This window comes from Gossypium hirsutum, chromosome A09, assembly GCF_007990345.1.
Source record: "Gossypium hirsutum isolate 1008001.06 chromosome A09, Gossypium_hirsutum_v2.1, whole genome shotgun sequence".
Lineage (NCBI taxonomy): Eukaryota > Viridiplantae > Streptophyta > Magnoliopsida > Malvales > Malvaceae > Gossypium > Gossypium hirsutum.
This window is the reverse complement of record NC_053432.1, coordinates 84,548,734-84,573,882: the sequence shown is the minus strand read 5'-3', so window position 1 is coordinate 84,573,882 and position 25,149 is coordinate 84,548,734. Positions and strand designations below refer to the sequence as shown.

At 31.2% G+C, this 25,149-nt stretch overlaps 1 protein-coding gene and 1 long non-coding RNA gene across 2 annotated transcripts; one reads left to right on the top strand and one right to left on the bottom strand.

Moving 5' to 3' along the window:
- Positions 1-1,937: 1,937 nt before the first annotated feature.
- LOC121206426 (uncharacterized) lies at positions 1,938-3,897 on the top strand. The gene is made up of 3 exons (XR_005901478.1): positions 1,938-1,971; positions 2,418-2,500; positions 3,813-3,897. It is a non-coding gene; the product is annotated as an uncharacterized lncRNA (long non-coding RNA).
- A 13,920-nt stretch (positions 3,898-17,817) lies between these two features.
- On the bottom strand, positions 17,818-18,376 carry LOC107935140 (monothiol glutaredoxin-S10). Its single transcript, XM_016867694.2, has one exon. It carries the CDS (start codon positions 18,281-18,283, stop codon positions 17,975-17,977), a length of 309 nt encoding a protein of 102 aa, XP_016723183.1. The 5' UTR covers positions 18,284-18,376; the 3' UTR covers positions 17,818-17,974.
- Positions 18,377-25,149: the final 6,773 nt, after the last annotated feature.

Here is a 25,149-nt window from a genome sequence, read left to right as displayed (position 1 = left end):
GAATCATGTTTTGGAGAGTTAGAATTACATGAGAATAATTATTTGATACATGTTGTCTTTGCACTAAAAGATCATGATTTGATAATTGAATATCATCCAGGAAAAAAAAGCAAATGGAGTTATGAATACTCAGCATTGAAAGTTTTGCTTTGTGATATGAACTATGAACACTCTATTGTCATTATCTGATGATCGCTCAATTCTAGTCGAAATAAAGGTTAAACTTACTTCTCTATAGCAGGTCTGCAAAGTTCAGAAATGTGGTAATGAGTTATCGGTTAAATGGATATAGTATACAGATGATTTCTGATTAAAAACATTTCGGATTAGATATGATAGTTGTTTGCTATTTAAAAATAAAAGTTGAACAGAGAGATTCAGAACATATACAGGAGAATTTGCATGAAATTATAGTAGTACTATGTCTATGCATTCTGGAAGAATAAGATGTACAGTAATTTGAGACAGATGTATTGAAGACTGGGAAAAGAAAAGCAATACTTTGAATTTACATATAAATGTTTATATCAGATACAGATATCTTCAGAACTGTTACAGCTAGAAAGGATATCAGAATGGAAGTGGGATATAATTTCTATGGGTTTGAATTGGAATTACCTCGATCTTTAAAAAAAGAAATACGGTATTTGAATAATCGTCGAAGGTATGGTAAAGTCTGCAAATTCTATTCAGGTATGAATAAATTTCTTAATAATTGTTTGAAATATAGGTTTCTGAGATTATCAGATTTCATGGTATGGTGGTTTTTATTATTTTTTATTGAGATACATGGTTTATACTCTAATTATAGAACAAGTACAAAAAGTTCTGGGTATGTAATAACAGTTTTCAGCACTGTATGAAGTTCTGAATGATTATGATGTAAAACTGCATGAGATCTAATTAAATAAAGTGAGAAAAAGAATATGCGGAACTGTTTAATTTGTGAAATTGAAGAAAAGTGGAAGTGATTCGAGATAGATTGAAAGCAGTTTTGAGTTTTGACAGACAAGAATTATATGTGGACTTGAAACGTTAGGATATCGAGTATTTTGTTAGTGATATGATATTTCTTAAAGATTCAGTTTGGAAGAAAATTTTGAAGATCGGGTTGAAAAAGAAATTGAGTTCTTGTTCTGTTGGGCCATGTAAAATATAAAAAAAAAAGAGTCAGTTGAGATATTAGCTTGAATGGTAAAGTCATATCATCGAGGAAGCAACATGGGAACCGAAAGAAACAGTGAGATCGCAAAACCCCCACCTGTCTTTTAGGCAAATTTCGAGGAAGAAATTTCTTAAGGGGGAGAGAATTGTAATAACCCGAATTTTACCGTTACCGAAACAGTGTATTTTTGGGTCTCCGTTTCTGAAAAAGGGATTCGTAAATATTTATTAAAAATATTTACGAAGTAAAATGAGTGGTTAATTAGAGTTTAATTAAGTAAATTTAGCTTAATTAAGAGTAAATAGGAAAAATGACTAAATTGAATAAATGATGAAAGTTGAATTGTAGATTAAAAGAAAATGAAGAGGACCAAAATGGCAATTATGCCATTTGTCCTAAGTGAGGCGGCATAAACCTAAAAATCTGAGATTTTTATGTGTTAAAATATATATTAAATTATTATTATTTATTATAGTTTTATATTTAATTGTTATTGTTATTGTTATTATTATTTAAATTGATATTATATTATAAAATGCATAAAAGTAAGACAAGTGTGTGGTAAAAGAAAAATTTATGTGTACCAATGATATACATACACTTGTAATACACATATATGTTTGCTTATTATATAGGTATATTATATATTATTATTAAAAGTAAAGTAAATAAAAAGGAAATAAAAGAAAGAAACAGAGTGAAAAGAAACAGAATGTGGAAACGAAACAGAGAAGAAACAGGGGAGAAAGAAAGAAAAAGAAAAAGAAAAAGAAAAATTTGGGGTTTCAAGGTTCAAAGTTAATTTGGTAAGTCAATTTAGCCTATTTTCTTGTAAATTTTGAGTTTATGGAATCCTAGATATGAATACTACTTGATTTAAGTGAAAATTTTGAAAGTTTTTAGATTTTTAGATATTATTCTTTTTGAATAAAAAGATGAATTAAGGGCTAAATTGATAGAAATTCAAGTTAGAAATGAAAAAAGGATTAAATTGTAAAGTGATTCATAAGTTTTATGCTTTAAGGACTAAATTGAAAGAATTTCAAAATTATGGTTTTATGATGAAAAATAGATAATTATGTCTAAGTTTGGTTAAAAATTGAATAGAAATGAAGTATGAATTGAGATAGAAAAAGTAAGTGAATCTAGTTAAGATTAAATTGAAATTAAAGTAGAAATTGAATAAAAATTGTATTAATTAGATATAAATTAGTAGTGAATTAACAAATATGAATTGTTTTAATTCCCGTAGCTAATGTTGTCTCGAGAAGTTTCGGCTAAGTAAGGAAATAGCAAAGTCGACGAGGAAAAGCTTGGAAAAGCTCGGAAAATACGGTTTGTATTTCTATAATCCGAACTCAGTCATTATTTGTTATATTTATATACATATGACAATTGTTAGTGTTAGAATTATGATGTTTTACAATTGAAATGGATTGATTTTGGTATGTGGTGAATTTATCAAATTTATATTGATTGAAATCATTTTGATTGAATTTATATTGATTGAAATTATAATATATATATATGATCTATGTAAAAATTTAAATATTGATTGAATGTTTTATTGAAAAATTATATTGATTGGAAATATGAGGGAATTGATATGAATATATGAGATTTGTGATAATTGAATATTTGATATTGAAAAGTGAATTGAGTTATATTGGATTATGAATTAATGTGAATAATTGAAATATATTTGTTGAATTGAATGAAAATGTATGAAATTGTGAAAATGTGTGAAAATATGTGATTATTAGAATGGTATATTGATGAAAGATTTATTTAATTGAGAAAGTGAATCAAATACCCTATTAACAGTATCGGACCAGATTGGATACAAATGGCATGCCATTGGGTTTGTGATATGATGAGGAGATTTGTAGTTCGGCCGAGAAGATGTTTCTATTATTATATACTTCGGTTTATCCGAAGAGGCATTTAATGCCTTATGGGTGTGTTTGGGAAGATATGATTTACTGGTGTGTTATGGAGGATTTATAATAATCCGGGTGTGTTTGGGTTGGATATTCTGGTGTGTTTGGGTTGGATATTCTGGTGTGTTTGTGTTGGATATTCTGGTGTGTTTGGGTTGGATATTCTGGTGTGTTTGGGTTGGATATTCTGGTGTGTTTGGGAGGAATCCGCGTATCTATCAGAGTCCGAGTCTTGTTAATAGGGGTAAATAAGTGAAAAGATAAGTCGAGTGAATTTGATTGATTGAGCTATTGGAATGAAATGAGAAATTGAATTGAGAATTGAAATTGAGATATGAGATTGAAAACATGAACCAAAAGGTTCATGAAATGAGTGAAGTTCAAATGGATGATGATTGATGTTAGAATGAATTAAAATGGTTTATTGTTAAGAAATAAAGTGTGAAAACAAGTGAATTGTGAATATATTGTATAGAATTTATACGGTAAGTAAATGAAAAGAATTGAACAAATATGTTATTGTGTTTGTTATATGACTTGTATAGAATTTTTATGGTACGTAAATGAATTTTATCTATAAAACAAATAAATGAATACTTATAATTGTTATTGTGATTTTAAGTTTAATTGTTATATTATTAAGTGTTCGGATTATGGAAATACCACTGAGTATACCATACTCAGCGTAGGTTTGTTTCCGTGCGCAGGTTTAGTAAAGATAGAACGTTGAATCAACATCCCAGTTCGATCACGAATTCATTAAGGTAAAGTGTGTTAATTATTGGTAATTGCATGTACCTAGGATGTCTTATGTGTGTGTCATTTTGAAATTGTAAATGTAAGGATGAAATGATATTGTATGGATTTAGTGAATAATAGTGGTGAATGAATAAATATGGCCTTGGCAGTTTTGGGTTACTGCAGTAGTGTAACTTTTAAAATTCACCATAAATTATGCAAATTGAATTAAGGGCTGAATAAATATGAGATTAAAGCCTGATGAGTCTAGTTTCATATAGAGGAAACGGTACATGCAATTGGATTTTATGTTATGAGATATTTAAATTGTTGTGAGACAGAGTCTGAATGACTTCGAGATCCTCTGTTCTGATTTTAGAAAATCATTAGAAATTATAAAAAATAATTATGAGTTTTAATTTATATAGTTAAAATCTTTATCGAGTCTATTTTCAAGAGGGATAGACAGGAACATCATCTGAGTCCTGAATTATGAGATAAATAAATTTTAGTGAAGAGAGGTCAGAACTGTTGGACAGCGAAATAGGGGAAACTTTTAGAAATAAACTGTACTAATTGGCTAAACCAAAAATTCTGAAAATTTTATGGTAGAAAGGTATATGAGTATAGTTTTAAGGAAAATTAATGAAACTTAATTTGGAGTTCCATAGCTCCAGATATAAATATTTTAGTGACTGTTGCTCAAGAAGACAGTTTTGACATGAACATAAGAAAGTAATAGAATTGTGTGTAATTATTCTGTAAACTCCGGTAATGCTTCATAACCCTCTTCCGGAATGGTTTAAGGTTAGGGGGTGTTACAGAACAATCGATATTCAGGTAATATGTATCAGATGGAATGGTTATATGAAATGGTTGTGTGAAATGTTTACAGGAATTGGTCATATGGAAATATATGTACAAAATAGTTGTATGAAATAATTAAGAAGATAGATAAATGAAATAAGTATAGGTACATGGAATTTAATTTATGTTAAGTTTAATAGAACTATTACCGAAATAAATATATACAAGATATAAGGAAATGATGGTGCATGAAATATTGATATAACGAAATGAATGATATATGCTTATGAAGAAACAGTAAGAGAATAATATATTTTGTGACATGTACATATATAATTATCTTTGATATTTTGTGCCATGTTGTTATTATCTGATGCATGGGACTGGGATATTGACGGAGGAAGTACTGAAAGTGGCTTGTCCACGTACTGGAGGCTTTGCCTCAATTTACTGTTAACTGAGCAGCAAGGCTGCAACTGTGGAGTGTTGGGCTGGGTGGGTTGAGCTATTCCCCACATGGAGTGTATGGCTGGTACGGGTGGAGTGTAGTGGTTGGTGGGTTGAGTAGTCTCCCCAAATGGGCTTGCATATGTTTACTGATGTTGCATGTATTTTGAAATGGGCCTATGGGCCATACTGTTATCTGAATAAGAGGTTAAGGCCCAGTTTATTGTAATCTGAAAAGGGCTCTGGCCCAGTACCACTGTTACCTGAATGGTCTTAGGCCCAATAGGCTTGAGCTGACTTAGGCTTTGAATGGGTTTTCCTTACACACTGAGTTTCGCCAAACTCACCCTTTTATTTTCATCCACGCAGGAAATCCCCAACCATAGTGGGCTTGGAGCTGTGAGGGAATTCGGAGTGGCCACCCGTTCTGAAAGTTTTGTTTTCTTCTGGTGAACTGGACATCCTATTATTTACGTTGAGGTTTGGGTTTTTAAATGTAGTAAGGTCGCTTAATTATTTTTTATGGTTTTAATATGTATTACTAAGATAAGTATTACTTATTTTAACTTTTGAAATTGGATACCTTTAGGGCGCGTTTTCAAAAACAACATTTGATTTCAAAATAACACGACAACAAGTAAAGCTTCCGCAATGAAAGTATTTTCCAAAATTAATCACTTTTCCTAAAAATGACTTAATCAAATCGGTTTCCTAGAAATATCCATGACGTTAAGGTGTGGCAATGACGGTATGCATGTCTAGGATTGGATCCGAAGGGAGCTTGGTACTTAAGCAGTCCGATGGACTCACCACCTCTTTTCCGGTTTCCTACCTGGTGCACAGCTTCCATTCACTTTAACCTATAATGAAATTATTTTTTAAAACACTAAGTAAGTTTTTCTAGATCAACAATATAAAATGTTTTGAATACTTCGATGTGGCATGTCGGATCCGGTCATAACGTCTCGGCTGGGTTTGGGGTGTTACATTTAGTGGTATCAGAGCCTAGGTTGCAACAACTCGGCTGTGGAATGGGTTTTCAAAAAAAAAAGATTTTCAAAAATAAAAAAAATTATAAAGATTGCGAAAAACGCGATTTTCAAAATTTAGATCTTTAGAAGATGGCATTCCGAATCTCCGGCCCAAGCCTGTAAGTATTACTCTGAACTTTTCTGAATATTTTCCTGAATTATCTGTCTATACTAAAATCCTACTAGGTTACTCTAGATAGGATGATACTGAAACCATAGAAAAATTTGATAAGAGACTGAAACTGTAGCTAGACTTCGATTCTGCGAAAACAAACTTTGAACTACTGTCTGATTCATAAAACATTTGTAATAAACACTGGAATATTAATTGATGCATAAAAATTCATAATCAAGATAATACGATATGAGTACAAGAGGCCGTGGACGAAGCCGAGGAAGTGCTCGAGTGTAATGGCCCATTTTCAGTAAAAATCAGAATAGTGGTTTCGTGACCACAAATCCGATCTAGAAAGAAAAATTATTTTAATATTGTGGCATAGTCTATATTATGATAGGAATACTGCATAAAAATTTTGATAGGAAAATTTTATTGATTATATAGTTAAATTGTTAAAAAGAAAAAAAAAAGAAAAAAATGCATTCTCGGGACTCCGTTCCGATAAATCGGATTCGTAAATATTTATTACAAATATTTACGAAGTAGTTGTGTGTCTAATTAGGTTTTGATTAGGTGAATTTGACTTAATTAGAAGTAATTAGGAAAAAGGATTAGATTGAAATAAGTGTGAAAGTTTAATTATAGATTAAAGAAAATAAAAAGGACTAAATAGGTAAATATGCCCTTATTATTAAATGAGTCGGTTTAATGTTGAAAGAAAAAAAATCTAAGATATTTTTTTATATAAAAATATATATTATATATTATATTAACTTAATATTTAAGTATTAATATATAATATATTATATTATTATATTATATTATATTATATATAATATATAAAACATAAGAAAAGTAAAGAAACAAAATAGAAAAAAAGAAACAAACAGAATCGCAGGGACGAAATAGAGAAAAAAGGAGAAAGAAAAACGAAATTTTTTTTTGAGATTTCAAGGGTTCAAATTCAATTTGGTAAGTCAATTTAATTCATTTTCTTGTAATTATTGAGTTTTTATGATCCTAGAACAAAATACTATTAGGTATATGTTGAAAATTTGAGAGTTATTAGATTTTTTTATATATAGTTATTGTTGAATTTATGGATAAATTAGAGATTGAACTTATGAAAAATTCAAATTAGAATTGAGAAAAAAAAGATTGAATTGTGAAATAGATTGCAATAAGGAGTAAATTATAAGAAGTTTGAAATTGGGGTTTATTAGTGAAAATTTGGGAGTTAAACTAAGTTATAAGTAGAATTTAAATAAAAATAAAGCATAGATTATAATAGAAATGGAAATAATTTTAGTTATGGAATAAATTGAAATGTAAGTTAATGTAAGAAATGATAAATTTATTATATCATACATGTTTATTTTTTTTTAATAGCATAGGAAAGTCATTTAATTATTTTCTCTAACATATAAATGTTATATGTTTTATATGAAATTGAAGAGAGAAAAGAAAGGAGAGGACCTAATTGAAGAAAAAGGAAAAGGGAAGGCTAAGGAGTGAAGGAAGACATCATCTCAATCTTTTTATTGTAAGTACTACAAGATTTTTTTAAAATTAATTTTATTTAGATGTTTATATTGTAGTATAGAATTATTTAGAAATAAAAATGTAATATATATGTATATATTTAAATTTATAAGTAAATAAATAATAATAATAATAATAATAGATTATGGAATTATGAAATTTGAAAATAAAATTATAAGTGGAGAATATAAGAAATTATATTGTTTGAACATTAAGTAATAATGTTGTGACAAAAGTATATGTGTGAAAAAGATGTGATATTTGTGAATTGTGTAATATGTACTAAATTGTAATGATGAAGAAATGAAAAATCTTTTTCGAGATATTTATGCAAAGTATTTAAATGTATGAAATTCAGTTTTAATGCCCAAGTAGATGAATCTAGAACTACTAGGATATTAGTGGCATGCCATTAAGAAACTCTAGCGCGCTCTCTGATTATTAGCACATTAGTGCTCTCTGTTCTATTATTAGCACGTTAAGTGCTCTCTGTTTAGCACATCTGTGCTCTCTGTATAGCACTTAAGTGCTCTCTGTTCGTTTGTGCATAATAATGCACTTCTGTATTTGTTCCGTATATCCAGTGTGTTCTATTAAGTCTACTTTAGGCTAACGTTATAAGTTGTGAATCAAAGCGAATTATCAATGTACTAAGGTAAGTTTTATAACTTATTAATAATAAATTAAATTTTGTTATTATAAGATACAACTAAAGAAACTTATATGCATATAAATATATATTGATCAAAATGGATTATAATATTTTAAATGGGATTTATTTGCCTATTTATTCTTGTAGTGCTTACTAAGCTTTCACCGGCTTAACGCGTTTAATTTTAACGCGTAGGTACAGTTAGACTCGAAGAGGTAGCGTCGACTAGAAGATCTCTCATCTCATCACATCCTCAAGAGCTTCATAAGTAGGTACCATATTTTGAATTAAAAGTGGCATGTACAAAGGTGTTATTTTGATCACATCAGAACGTTACAAGACTTTTGTTGTAACAAAAAAATGGTAATTAGTATTTTTAATGTTTATACTAATGAAATGGTACAAAAGTTTATATAGTATATATGGTATTGGTTGTTTTTGGTTTGAACTTGCAAGGGGTTTTATACAAAATAAGCAGAAATGCTGTCGAAATTTTGAAAAAAAAAATGTTCCACTCCTAATACGTATTTTGGGCCTCGAGGGTCTATTATAAAGACTTAAAAGTTAAACTATGCTATGAATGTTATTTATTTATGAATTATTTCTAAGTTGTCCAATATGTCCGATAATGCTCCGTAACCCTGATCTGGTGATGGTTTAGGGTTAAGGGGTGTTACATCGAGTGAGATCTTCATCTTCGAGACATGCCGGCGGTGGATGCACCGGTACCACCGACAACAGAGGTAGAGTCTTATGACCGCGGTGCCGGGGATAATGCCCTATCATAGGCAATGCTTCGTGTTCTGGAAAGGGTTGCTGGGGCAAGTGCGGGCAATGGAGTTCGGGGATTTATTTCTGAACGACTTCGGGCCAACAGAGCGGAGATCTTTAGGGGTGTGTTTGGAGGCCACAAAACGGATTATGGACAACTTGGACTGCTCTGAGGAGATTGTGAGTGGGGTATCTGTACTAAGTCCTTTGGGTCACTCGGTTAGGGTAGACAAACTGTATAGGGATGTACCCTTAGAAACTCAAGGCAGGATTTTCCCTGGAGATCTGATGGAGTTACCGTTCGGAAAGTTTGATCTCATTTTGGGAATGGACTGGCTTGTTAAGCATAAAGCGACTCTGGATTGTGCAGCTAAACGAATGGTGTTAAGGACCACAAAGGATGAGGAGGTTATGGTGATAGGTGAGCGAAGGGATTATTTGTCCAATGTGGTGTCGGTATTAAGAGCCGAAAAGTGGATTCGGAAAGGTTGTGAGGTCTATTTGGTATTTGTAAGTCAGTCAGAAGATGAAGGACTGACAGTGGATAAGGTTAGGACCGTAAAAGAGTTCCAAGATGTTTTTCCGGAGGAGCTTCCAGGATTGCCTCCGAACCGAGAAGTTGAGTTTGGAATCGGCTTATTGCCTGGAACAGCACCAGTGTCTATCGCACCGTATAGAATGGCACCGAAGGAGTTGATGGAGCTAAAGGCACAAATTCAAGAGTTGTTGGATAGGGGCTTCATTAGGCCAAGCATGTCTCCATGGGGAGCACCGGTGCTATTCGTGAAAAAGAAGGATGGTACGATGCGGATGTGCATTGATTATCGCCAGTTGAACAAACTAACGATTAAGAATAAGTATCCACTGCCAATGATTGATGATTTGTTTGACCAGCTTAGAGGGGCTTCTGTATTTTCTAAGATCGACTTCCGATCTGGATATCATCAGTTAAGGGTCAAGGAGGCGATATCCATAAGACGGCATTTAGGACTCGGTATGGTCATTACGAGTTTTTGGTTATGCCATTTGGACTGACGAACGCTCCTGCAGTATTTATGGATCTGATGAATCGTGTGTTCCAACCATTTTTGATCAGTTCGTAGTCGTCTTTATTAACGATATCCTGGTATATTCTGAAACTGAAGCGAAACATGATGAGCATCTCCGTATAGTGCTGCAAGTGTTAAGGGAGAAGGAACTCTTTGCGAAGTTCAGCAAGTGTGAATTTTGGTTGAGGTTCTTAGGACATATGGTCTCTGCTGAGGGGATTAAGATGGACCCTCGAAAAATTGAAGCGATTTTGGAGTGGAAGCCGCCTAGGTCAGTGTCGGAAATACGGAGTTTCCTAGGACTGGCAGGATACTACAGAAGGTTTGTGGAAGGTTTTTCTGTGATGGCAGCACCCCTAACAAAACTCATAAGGAAAGGAGTACCGTTTGTATAGACTAAGAAGCAGCAGGAAGCTTTTGAGAAGTTGAAGAAAGTTCTGACTGAAGCACTTGTGTTAATTCAGCCGGAGTCTGGGAAGGATTTTAGTGTGTACAATGATGCATCACACGTGGGTTTGGGCTGCGTGTTAATGCAAGAGGGTAAGGTGGTTGCATATGCATCACGACAGCTTAAGCCTCATGAGGAGAACTATCCGACTCATGATTTAAAGTTGGCAACAGTGATATTTGCACTTAAGATTTGGAGATATTACTTGTACGGAGAAAGGTGTATTATATACACTGACCATAAGAGTCTTAAGTATTTGTTGACTCAGAAGGAGCTGAACCTTAGGCAAAGAAGATGAATTGAGTTACTTAAGGATTATGACTGTTCGATCGAGTATCACCCAGGCAAGGCTAATGTGGTAGCCGATGCTCTAAGTCGTAGAGCTGTATCTAATCTGAGAGCAATGTTTGCTCGTCTGAGTCTATATGATGATGGAAGTTTATTGGCTGAGTTGCAAGTGAGGCCAACCTGGGTGGATCAGATTAAGGAAAAGCAGTTGAACGATGAGTCTTTGGTTGCTCGTTTCCAACAAGTTAAGGAAGGGGAAACTTCTGAGTTTGGGTTAAATGGCGAAGGAGTTCTGTGTTTCCGAGGAAGAATTTGTGTTCCAAAGGACTCTGATTTGAGGCAGACAATATTGAAAGAAGCTCATGGAGGACTTTGTGCCATGCATCTTGGAGGGAACAAGTTGTATCACGACTTGCGAGAATTGTACTGGTGGCCTGGACTTAAACGAGAAGTAACGGAGTTTGTAGGGAAATGTCTGACATGCCAGCAAGTGAAAGCTGAGCATCAATTACCTTCTGGACTGTTACAGCCAGTGAAGATACCACTTTGGAAGTGGGAGAGGCTAACCATGGACTTTGTGAGTGGGCTGCCCTTGACACCATCAAAGAAAGACTCGGTGTGGGTGATTGTGGATAGGTTGACCAAATCGGCCCATTTCATACCTGTTCGTACTGACTTTTCACTTCAAAAGTTAGCCAAGTTTTATGTGGCGGGGATTGTGCGACTTCATAGAGTCCCAATTTCAATTATTTCTGATCGGGATCCCAGATTTACATCTAGGTTTTGGCAAAGGTTGCATGAGGCGTTGGGGACGCGATTGAATTTTAGTACGGCTTTCCATCCCCAGACTGATGGTCAACCGGAAAGGGTTATTCAGATTCTAGAGGACATGTTGAGGGGATGTGTGATTGACTTGCGAGGTAGTTGGGAGGATTACTTGCCGTTGGCAGAATTTGCTTAAAATAACAGTTACCAGGCGAGTATTCGAATGGCACCGTATGAAGCACTGTATGGACGAAGGTGTCGTACACTTAGTTGTTGGACCGAACTAGGAGAGCGACAAGTTCTTGGACCAGAGTTGGTAGCTGATACTGAGGATAATGTCAGAATAATTAGGGACCGGTTAAAAGAAGCATCTGATAGGAAGAAGTCGTATGCAGATTTGAAGCGTAAGGAGATTGAGTACTCAGTAGGTGATATGGTTTTCTTAAAGGTTTCTCTTTGGAAGAAGATATTAAGGTTCGGTAAGAAGGGCAAGTTGAGTCCGCGGTTCATTGGGCCTTACCGGGTTTTGAAGCGAGTAAGCCCAGTGGCTTATCAGTTGGAATTGCCTCCAGAGTTAGACAGGATTCACGATGTTTTTCATGTTTCCATGTTAAGGCGTTATCGTGCTGACCCTGCTCATGTACTGCCAGTTGCAGAAATTGAAGTACAGACTGATTTGACCTTTGAGGAGGAGCCTGTGCAAATATTGGCTCGAGATGTTAAGGTTCTCAGAAGGAAATCTGTCCCGTTAGTGAAAGTACTTTGGCGTAATCATGGAAGGGAAGAAGCTACTTGGGAATCAGAAGAGAGTATGCGTCAACAATACCCTCAACTAGTTGGATCAGGTAAATTTCAAGGACGAAATTTCTTTAAGGAGGGTAGAGTTGTAACGCCCCAATTTTCAGGAATTCTGTGAATGTTGGCATAGGTTTAATTATGTTAGTGGGCCTCTAGAAGGCCCAAGCTTAAGATAGAACCCGGAAAATTTAGTTAATTTTTGTTCCATAAGAAAAAGAGGGTGAAATTATGAAATAGGACCTATGTGAAAATGTTTGAAAATGCTATAGGCTAAATTGAAGTGGCCAAATAAATAGGAGTGCAAAATAGGAGGATTTGCATGACAAACCTCCTATTTTACATGAAGTGGCCAGCCATCATGTTGTTGTAGACAAAATGTGCACTTGATATCCATAATTTATGGTACAAATTGATACAAATTGATAATGGGTTAGGTAAATGTTCCATGATAATGGTTAGGTAAATGTTCCATGATTGGAATTTCATGTCTTTTGTATTAAAGAATTAAATGGATGAAATATGAAATTTTATTAAAAGAAAAAGGGGTGAAAAGAATAAAGTTTTGTCCATCTTTGTTCATCATAGCCTAAAGTTAGAGAAGAGAAAGGAGAGGAGAAAGCTCTTGAATGTTCGGTCACTTGGGGAAGAAAATTGAAGGTAAGTTCATGGTAGTTTGCTTCTATCTTGATGTTCATGAGTTCTTCTTGATTCTACCTTAACTCTTGAAGCATATTTTGGTTTTTAGTTGTGTTGTGAGCATTTAGTCATGAATTAAAATGAAGGAAATGGTTGTTGTTTCATGTTCTTTTGATGAAAAATGGAAGATAGGTGAAGTTGAGCCAAACAAATGAGCATGCATGTGCCTTAGATGCTAAGGGGAAAAATCGGCTAACATGTTGTGCTTTAAAATGATGAAATGGAGATTATACTTAAGTAAAATCATAGATATGTGATGATTGATTGGTGATATACATGTTTAAATAACAAGCAAGCAAGTTAGGTGTGAAAGAGTGATTTGGTAATAAATCTGCTTGGGACAGCAGCAGTAACGTGACTTTGGAAAATCACCATAAATTGTGGAAGATGAATTAGAAGCTGAATAAATTATGTAATTAAAGTTTATTGAGTCTAGTTTCAAATGAAATAAACAAGAACATATTTTGAATTCTGTACAATGAGAAATTTGATTCGTAATGAAGACTGGTCAGATTAGTCAAACAGTGAAACATGGGAAACTTTAAGAAAAATCTGGTATTGATTGACCAAACCAAAAATTTTGAAAATTTTATGGATAGAAGTTATATGAGTCTATTTTCAGGGAAAATTAACGACACTTGATTTGGAGTTTCGTAGCTCCAGTTATAAATGATTTAGTGACTGTTGCTCAGGAAGACAGCTTGCAGTGAAATTATGATTATGTGGTAAATATTGACAAAAATTTGTTAATGAGTTGCTTATTGATTTCTTATAAGCTTACTATGATATGTAGGTGTGGTTGGCCGAATATTGTAAGGGGTTAATACGTAGTTCGTATTTGAATAGTTAGATTAATGTGTTAGTAATCCAATTGCAGGCAGTTCGTGTGTGGATCTCGTCAGCATATCGTCGCAAACAAGTGTGTAACTAACACCCTCTTTCTTAGTCTGGATCGGTAAAAGTCGAAAAGCCGAAATGCCGAAAACTGGTATTTTGTAGATTTGCGAGTGTGCGAATGCTCGTGAGGTAAATCGATTAATGTTTTTGGTAAGCTGCAAAATTTGGACTGCAAAGTGCATGATTTCTGTGCCCTCGATATTTTTGGGCTTAATGGGCCAAAATTGGAATGATGGGCCAACGGGCCCAATTCGGTAAGAACCCTCGGTAGTGATTCTGTTAGTATGTGAAAGGTAGGAATATGCATGAAAAACCCTAAAATAGATAAATTACTGAAATACCTTTAAAAGTGAAAAATTTACAGTTTTACCCCTAGGAGATAAATTACCGAAATACCCCTAGGGTTAAATTGACCTAAATGCATGTTTGACTGTTGTTATTTACTGCATGCCATGTTGTTATTATCTGATGCATGGGATTGGGATATTGACGGAGGAAGTACTGAAAGTGGCTTGTCCACGTACTGGAGGCTTTGCCTCAATTTACTGTTAACTGAGCAGCAAGGCTGCAACTGTGGAGTGTTGGGCTGGGTGGGTTGAGCTATTCCCCACATGGAGTGTATGGCTGGTACGGGTGGAGTGTAGTGGTTGGTGGGTTGAGTAGTCTCCCCAAATGGGCTTGTATATGTTTACTGATGTTGCATGTATTTTGAAATGGGTCTATGGGTCATACTGTTATCTGAATAAGGGGCTAAGGCCCAGTTTATTGTAATCTGAAAAGGGCTCTGGCCCAGTACCACTGTTACCTAAATGGGCTTAGGCCCAATAGGCTTGAGCTGACTTGGGCTTTGAATGGGTTTTCCTTACACACTGAGTTTCCCCAAACTCACCCTTTTATTTTCATCCACGCAGGAAATCCCCAACCATAGTGGGCTTGGAGCTATGAGGGAATTCGGAGTGGCCACCCGTTCTGAAAGTTTGGTTTTCTTCTGGTGAACTGGACATCCTATTATTTACGTTGAGGTTTGGGTTTTTAAATGTAATAAGGTCGCTTAATTATTTTTGATGGTTTTAATATGTATTACTAAGATAAGTATTACTTATTTTAACTTTTGAAATTGGATACCTTTAGGGCGCGTTTTCAAAAACAACAATTGATTTCAAAATAACACGACAACAAGTAAAGCTTCTGCAATGAAAGTATTTTCCAAAATTAATCACTTTTCCTAAAAATGACTTAATCAAATCGGTTTCCTAGAAATATCCATGACGTTAAGGTGTGGCAATGGCGGTATGCATGTCTAGGATTGGATCCGAAGGGAGCTTGGTACTTAAGCAGTCCGATGGACTCACCACCTCTTTTCCGGTTTCCTACCTGGTGCACAGCTTCCATTCACTTTAACCTATAATGAAATTATCTTTTAAAACACTAAGTAAGTTTTTCTGGATCAACAATATAAAATGTTTTGAATGCTTCGATATGGCATGTCGGATCCGGTCATAACGTCTGGGCCGGGTTTGGGGTGCTACATTAAAAATATAAGAATAAAAATTGATCAATTTAAAATGCATAAATTAAATCCACAACTTACAAATAATACAAACTAATAACAAAATTTGAGATGATATAAAAAATTTAGTAATTTTTTTTGGATTCAATCATTTATTAAGATATTCATTGATCCAAATTGCGTAATATAACTTGAAAATTCATTAGTTTTTTCGTCGACCAAATATCTACCAATGTGCAAAGTGAGAATTGGGTCCAGTTTTGGCTTAATATATATTTTTTATTTTTATAATATGATTAGCATATTCAAATTAATAATATTGTTAGTTACTCTTATTAAAATGATAAAGTAAAAAAAATATTTCTGGTTATTCGGTCAAATGATTAAAACTATGTCTAAATTTAATTAACAATATTCAATAAATGATAAATTTAAGTGCGAGTTCGATGCTTAAAGTTGCTCAAAAAAACCATGTTTTTTAACGGTAGAAACTAATGGTGTTATAAATTTCAATTTACTAATAAAAGCAAATAACAATCAAGTTATGCCAAATTAAAGGGGTTGAATTCTAAATTTAGCATAGTAGGAGGACTAAATCCATAGACCCAAGAAGATGTATTGAAATTGAAACGGAACAATTAAGAATTGAAGGACTCGTCACATTGATGAACTGCTTTTTGTGGATATATACCCCCAAAGTAGAAAATTCTCAAAATAGTGGCTATAGCTTTCCGTGTTTACTTTTTTATCCTTTTGTCATCAAAGATTGGCATAAAATGAATGTCTGACGATACTCTAAATATATGAAACGATAAACTAAAAGCATTGAGCATAGCTACCAATGTCCCTTTGAGTTTCATAGCTAAATATAAGAACCTTTCCCATGTACGTATACATATATACAAGGATGTAAGCAAGGAATTTGGTAGTGAAGGAACCAAAATAAAATTATAAGCCAAAATTAATATTTTTATTTAAAAAAAATAAGCTTAAAAGGAAGTATTAATAATTTTTAGGGACTAAAATGATTATTACTCCATTTAATCGAGGGAATCGTGACCGCTGCCTCCCACCATGGTACAATCCTGCGTATATATGATTGGTTTTTGATGAATTGTCCAAATTTAAAATTTCTAAAATTCTCATTAGAAATTAAATGATATAATAATTAAAAAAAAAGAAAAGAAAAGGGCTGGTGATGAAATATACATATAATTTGAAAAAAGAGATTAATTAAATTTAGGTTGACAATGAGATTTTACCATAATCTGAATGAATTGACAAAGAGACTTTATAAAGGCATGACGTTGATGAGCAATATTCTCCACATGGGGATGGGCATAATTTGTTTGCAATTGCTTTGATTGATTTGGAAAAGAAGAAGAACCTAAACCCAAAGTGATGATAATAAAAGGCAATCTTTTGTCATTATTTCGGCAATGTTTTAAGTGCTAATAACTTTCACTTAAAATACTTAATTTGGAATTTAATTAAATTAATATCACTTTAAAACCAAATGAGGAAATGATTCCATTGCCATACGTTCAAGAATTTTGATTTCTTGATTCCTAAAATATATGCATTGATGGAACAACACTTTAACAAGAATATAATTCAAGCAAACAATCGGGATTTTATTTATAAAAAAATGGAATATATGCATATAAATGACATATATATTTGTTTCCACTGCTACGTAAAACGTAATATAGAAACTCAAATTCCAAATTCTCTTACCATTTTATAGAATGGAATATTGATTCATGACTACAAAATGTGGTGTAATTGTAACTTTATAAAAGAAAGGGTTATTATATTCTTTACTTCTTGAATTAAAAATTAGTTTATTTTAACACTTGAATTTGATAATTTGTTTTATTTTGGTCCCTAAACTTGGATTCTATCCAAATTTAATGATGTGGCATAATTTTGGAGTATGGTATCATCAAACTTTTACATTTATCAAGTTCAGGAATCAAAATGAACTTAATCACTAAGTTCAAAAATTGAAAAGGAGGTAAAGATAACATTTGTAGATTGAAATTGAAAAGCTTGACCCTAAATCCTCTCATCCAACTATTTTTGATTTGATACCAGTCACAAGGATTATAACAACTTGAAGAATTATTGGGTCAAAAAAGTCAAAAGCTTTGACTTTCAAGAGTAAACTCCAATAAAAGTTCAATTTTCAAAGCATAAAATATACACGTACATATATATATAAAAGATACATTAGGCTCTATAGATTTATTTTCAATACAAATTAAAAGCCGGGCTATATGCTGTGGGGGAAATTGTAACTCTTTTAAAATTTAAAGCCAAATAGCACCGGCATTTTTTAGCAAGTTCTTCAAGGAACCATTGAGGTGAAGGGTCATGATAGTGTTAGCTGACCCGATGAACCTACCACCGATGAACACGGCTGGGACCGATGGGTTGCAGCCGAGCCTCATCAGAGCCCATTCCATTTCCTTGCCTCTGGCGTCCTCGTCAAGCTCGTATATAGCTGGACTCACCCCTTGCTCGTAGAACAATCTCTTGATTGCATGGCACATGCAACATGAACTCTTGCTGAATATCACCACTGCCTTCTGTGACGCCAATTTTGCTACCCGATCCATCGATCCAATATATTTTTTCAAGTTGAAGACTATGTTTTGGAGCAAATGCTACTTAATTTGTTACTATATGCCTTGGCTTTGTGATAGATTTGAAGCTTTGATGAACTTATATATGTATATATATATGGAAATTTAGGGTATTGATGATACATTATAATGTTGGAAAAGTAAGTGAAAATAATGAATAAAAATTTTTTAAAAAAAAAGTGAAGGTTCCTTTGAGATTATTTGGATGGATGCCACCTCCCAAAATCACCCTTTTGATTTGATATTGACATGTGTGGTATTCTTCAAACTATTTAACTAAATAGTTGTCGCTTAGAATCTATCAAAAATTCAATATATATATATATATATATGTTAATATAACTTTTAGTCTTTAAAATTAGCAATTTGGTCCATTTTAATATCTATATTTTTTTGTGTCTGCTGTGGTATTTGAATTTGAATTTTATCAAGATTTGATGAACTAACACTTTGAAATTATGTCATGTCATTAAATTTTTATATTTGTTAATTTCAGTGGCCAAAACAGACCTAAAAAAAATTACAAATACTAAAATAGACTTTTTTTCTTTATAATTAGAGACAAGAGATGAAGTTGCTTGAGATTAAACTTAAACTTTCCGCACTTATTACTGAAATAGACTTAATTGACAAATTCAGGAATAAAAGTTAATTTAACCCCCTCTCTATATGGATAAGCCATTGCATGGTGGAAAATGATAGGGTATGGCAAGCAATGAGAATTGATATGTGACTAACATTTTTCTCTTGTACGGTCCATGCTGTCATTTTTATTTTTTTTTTTGCGAAAGAAAATGCCCCATTGGTTTTTCATGTGACTGTGGGGTTGGGGAGGTGGGGAATGTCAACTTTGGATAGGATAGTGACACACACATACATATATAGATGCTGATGATACATATAGACGCAGACACCTAGGAAAATTTGCATTAGAGTTAAGTTATTTTCATGATAAAATCCGAACAACAGCTCAATTGATTCATATAAATATTTTTAAAGAGGTGACATTAAATATTTTTCTTTAATAAATGTTCATATCCGAGCATCTATGACTCGTTTTCTTATCTTGATAGTAAAAGTAGTATATAAATTTTGACTTGTTAAATTTTCTGTTCTAAATTTATTCATTTGGAGATATGATGGAAAAAAGATTAAGATAAAACTCAGGCTTTAACATGAGTAAGTCTAATAGGTACATAATTTATTAGAAGTAACAATTTTTAAAGGTTTTATATTTTTTGGGGTTGGAAAATACTTTTGGGTCTCAAAATAACAAGTTTCAATTGAGTTCTTTTATAAATAGAGAAATTAATATATATAGTGAAATTCACTTTGCCCCTCAAATGGAAATTTTTTAATTCAATCCTCTTATAAATAAAGAAAATATAAATTAATATATAGTAAAATTATATTTTAACTCCTAAAAATAAAAATATAAATATAAATCCTTTTAAAATAATAAAATTATAAATTAATATATAAAAATTTATATTTTAATCTATAAAACTCTCCCTAAAAAAATTTGTAGATTCACCACAATAATATATATCACTTTAGAATATAATTAACAGTCCAATCATCTTACATTATATAAATGCTATATATCCTTATTCCCAAAGCTTTATCAAATTGTTGGAGATGAAACGATCTCTTAGAGCCTACAAAGTGCAACAGGACACATTAATTAGCTCTTTTGTCCTTTGTTCCAACTCAAACAATTTACTACACTAAATCACATTATTAATTAGATTTAAATCAACTCAACTCTAAAATTCTAAAAAATTAAAAAAACTCAATAAGTTAGAAAGTACTTACTTCAATGTGACATTATTGAATATACCCAAAGTTTACACCCAAAAAATAGTTAAAAAATCATTCCCACAAATATTTATAATTTACTTCTTTTTTTTTTAATTTCGTCCCTATCTTTAACATTCTAAATAAGATGTCAAAAGAATCACTAATATAATTTTGAGAATCATATAACCAATCTTAAAAGGAAAATATTTTGGAATAAATTTATCAACGAATAAAGCACGTGAAGATTTTGCAACTCTGAAGGATATATTGATACTCCTACCTAATATTATACATTAAATATATTATTATTTGTTTGTTTGTTTGGTAATAAATTGAAAGGCCTCAAACAAATTTGGTAGAATATTTTTTTTCTTTCTTTTCCTACTTTTGGGGTTTTGGATGGAGAAGTATTCCTTACCTATAAAAAATAATTAGCATGATAAAAGAAATTATAAATAAATAATAAAAATTAAAATCATATCATCATATATATTATGCTAGTAAGAATATGTAGTTGATAATGCGATTACTAATAAAAATAATAAGAAAAATAAACATCGTATACAATTTTATCTAATTGTTTTAATGTTTCATATTTATTGGATCATTTCCTCTTTAATATGTATCACATGTCAGTTTTTGATCAAGTTCATCATCATTTAAATTTGAATTTATATCATTAAGATTATCAAAATCTTTTTCTTCCATATACTCTTCAACTTATGGATCATCTCAAACCTACTTACGAATGAATGAGTCTATGAAATATGTAACATGTTAGTATGATCTAACATTGTCTTTTTATACTGTACTAAGGTGATGTAGCTAATATGAGAAATATTTATTTAGAATAACAAAACAAAGGCCTTCTCAACCACATTTTCGAAGTCTTGAATGTCTCAAATTGAAAGAGTTCATGAGTTGTATCTGGTGCTTGTGTTTAGCTCTATTCTCTTATGAATAAGTTTTTATAAATTGTCTAATAACTTTCATAATATTTCTTATAAATAATATTTTTTTTGTCATACCTTTAGAAAGTTGTGTGTGTGTTTTACAAATAAGTTATGATAAAAAATTATAACATATTTTTTTTACAAATAAGCATATTATTTTTTTAGTATATAGCATGAACACATAAATAAGTTATACCCATATTTATTGACCATAACTTTTTATAAATAAATATTTTATAACACTTTTATAATATGTAAATAATTATAAACTTTTTTTTATCATAACTTTTAAAAAAATAAGATTTAAATAATATTTTTGTTGTTATAACTTTATAAAATACACAAGTTATTTTTATAAGATGATTTTTTAGATTTTATAATATAAATCATGACCATCCCAAACGCTCATATATATGTGTTCATGCTTATAATATAAAAATTTATAGCTTAAACTTGTATAAAAAATAAATATTTAAAATTAAATTTAGGTGTAATTTCTTGTGTAATTCCTCCAATTCTTGCTTCCCCTTAAGTATTGAAAAATGTAATTAGAGTGCTCTAATTACATACAATTTAGTGAGATCCACTAATTATAATGGTTGCCTAAACATTTTATTATATTATTAGGTGACTTTCCAAACACTACACGAGAAAACACACATGCTATTTGATGTATTCTAATAATTGATCTAATCAAACAAATTAAAACCGATTCAATGTAAAAAAATATTTTATTTTATTTATGCAATACCTCACCAACCCAAAAGCCCGAACATACGGGATTCTGCGATCCGTCCTTGCATGCATTACATTACAGTTCTTTCTTTTTATTATTATTCTTTTGTCCCGTAAAGTTGACATTATTATGCCCTACTCGTCTTTTCAGCTATGTATCCACATTTATGAATATGTTCTCCATACATACACTTGCATAGCATACATACATACAACTTATTTGGTAGCATATATGCTAAGTTACTTATGAGGGAGGGTATATATATAGGTAAAGTAAACAAAACGACCCTACAGAAAGGGCAAATGGCCCTTGGCTTTCCTATTGAGTCGATTACGAGATTGGTTTCATAAATTTTGAGATATGCGTCGGATTTAAAAAATGTTTAGTGTTTTAGATTAAATTTTTTAATATTTAAGAAAATAGGTAAATTTTAGAGAGAGAAACAAAAAATGTGTTCTATTGAATACTTTTTCAGTTGAGGTGATTGAAAGTGCGCTCTACAAGACGGGTTTTCAATTTCTCTCTTTAAAATCGACCTATTTCCCTAAATATCGAAAATATAAAGTTAGAATTTTAAATTTTTTTAATTCGAGATATATATATTACATTTACCCTTCTCTCAATCTTCTAGGGTTTGCTATTTATCTATTTATTTATTCAGTTTTAAGTTATATTATTAATCTATGACATGAAAATAACTTGTCGTAACTCATAAAAGTGTGTATATATTTATTATAATAAATAATTATAATTGAATTGGTGTCATCTAGACTTGTTTATAGGTCAAATAGTCCGCTCAATTCAATAAGTCAAGTCAGACTTGGATTGAGTTTGGACAAGTATTTTTATTTTTTTGGGTTGGCTTGTCTCATCCTAACTTCAATTTAAAAAATTAAAAATATTTTTTAATTTAATTATAAAATTATGCAAAATATTAGTATGAAAATTAATTTTAATATTTTATTGATTTTTAAACTGTAAAACGAGTTTTTTGGGTGGTTAAAAATGAACCTAGACTTAGAATTTTTTTTTTGGAAATAGGTCGTGGCACGACTTCACTTAACTCCAAACAAGTCTAGTGTCGTCAATCAATTAAATCTAAATTCAATTAAAAAATTATATTTTTTTAGATAAGTTATATTATTATGAAAGTATTTTTTTTTCTTTTTATATTTTATAGATAAAGAAAAAAAAAACTCATAATGAGATTTGAACAAAAAACACAATTCATATTAAACCTTTAATTTTACCATTACAACCAAAGCATCATTTGCATTTTATAAGAAATTGTAATAAATATATTTGTTATTTTTATACCCTTCTGCCAAGAAGAACACAAGGCAAGCCCAAAATGTATCGTTGACATTGTATTGACCCTTTAAGCACAACCATTCGATTCACTCCAAATAGAACCCACCACCTGTGTTTAACAGTGAACGCTATCTTAATGTAAACACACTTCCAAGACAATAAGAAATCTATTTAAGCATAATTATCTCATAATGATAGAATCCCATAATATGCGTCCATGATTATTCATTACGCATTTAACATGATTAAACGCTTATCTAGCCAATATCATACCGGTAGATAAGAGGACTTTTCTTATAAATACTATGAAAAACTATGGACTAAGTGATCGACCGTTGAACACCCTAAAGTTACTCTAAACATTTATTTTTTTATCAACCTGTGACCTATCCTCTTGTTTTTATTTTAGCTCTAGACCTTTATAAGTGAAACGACTTTTGTTACATCACCTTATTCTCCTCCCTTTATTAGCAATTATATATATATATATTTTCACTCATTCTATGAATGTACTATAAATATGATATGGTATAAAACTGGTTTTGCATCATATCATCAGATTATGTGTTAATAAATAATTTACAAGATTTTCTATTTCGAAAGCCACTAAATTTAACGGTAAACTATTACATATAATAAGTAAAGAGTTTAATCGATAAGTTTCTAAATTAAAAACTCAATTGAATCTAAAACAAATACAGAATAGGTTGAAAATAACTTAAAATTTTTAAAAATTATGAGTTTAAAACGGGTTTGTTATAATTATTATTATTATTTCAAATGGGCTCAAAATTCACATAAGAAAAAGGAAAAGCAAGAAGAGTGGGATTAGGGGATATAAAGGCTTAGGTTGGACGCTTAGCCCAATAGGTCAAGTCTGAGTTGGATTGTACTTAAACAAGTATTTTTACATATTGAATCGATTTTAACTTGTTTTTAATTTAATTTAAATTTTAAACTTAATTTTAAAATATTATTTGTATTAAAATATATTTAATATTTTATTAACATTTTAATTAACGGACCTAGGCTTAAAAAGAATTTTGAAACAAGGCCGCGACTTGATTGAACTTCACTTATCATTTAGATCTTAAATTTAGTTGAAAATTTATCAAAAAAAATATTTTTTATAAGAAACTAATTTTTTTTACAAAGTATGTTATATTATTATGAGAATATTTTTATCTTTTTATATTTTATAAATAAAATATATTATTTATAATAAAATTTGAATTAACAATATAACGTATATCAAACTTTTAATTTTACCATTATAACAAAAATATCATTTAAATTTTGTATGAAATTTTAATAAATATATATATTTTCATTCCCCATTATAGATCCAACATCGTATAAAACTGATTTTACATCATATCATCGGATTCTATATTAATAAATAATTTACAGCATTTTTTTTCAGGATTTAAATTTAATCAATTGATTAAGAAAATGACACGTGTTCTGGGAGAGATTCGGATCCACTGTAACATGTAGCCGCAAGTTCCGAGACAAAGCCGGTCCTTGTAATGAATTCCACTTGCCTGTTGAAAATATAAGATTACACACTAAACAACAAAAATAAACGACACACAAAATTAGGGTTAATTCTATAAAACGTCCTCGAATTATAATCTATGTACCAAACTGGTCCCGAACCTCAAATTCTCTAATTAAGCACTCAAAGTATTAGAATTGTATCCATCAATCTTTCTGTTACTCTAACTATTAACTTGCGCTTTAAATATCAACTCAAATTTAATATAGAATATATTAAAAACACATAAATTAAATTATAAGTAAGTGTATATTTATTTTACAAACATCTTGAATCTAACATAACAAAAAACGAAACAAAGAAAGTAGTCAATACTGTATCAATGTGCATATTATTTTTATTCTAATGCTGATACATACCACAATCATTATGTTTTGATGCACCATTTTTCAATTTATCGATTTTTTAAATATTTTCACACATTTTTATAATCTAATTTTTAGATTTTTAATAATACTATATTATATATACATAAAAATAT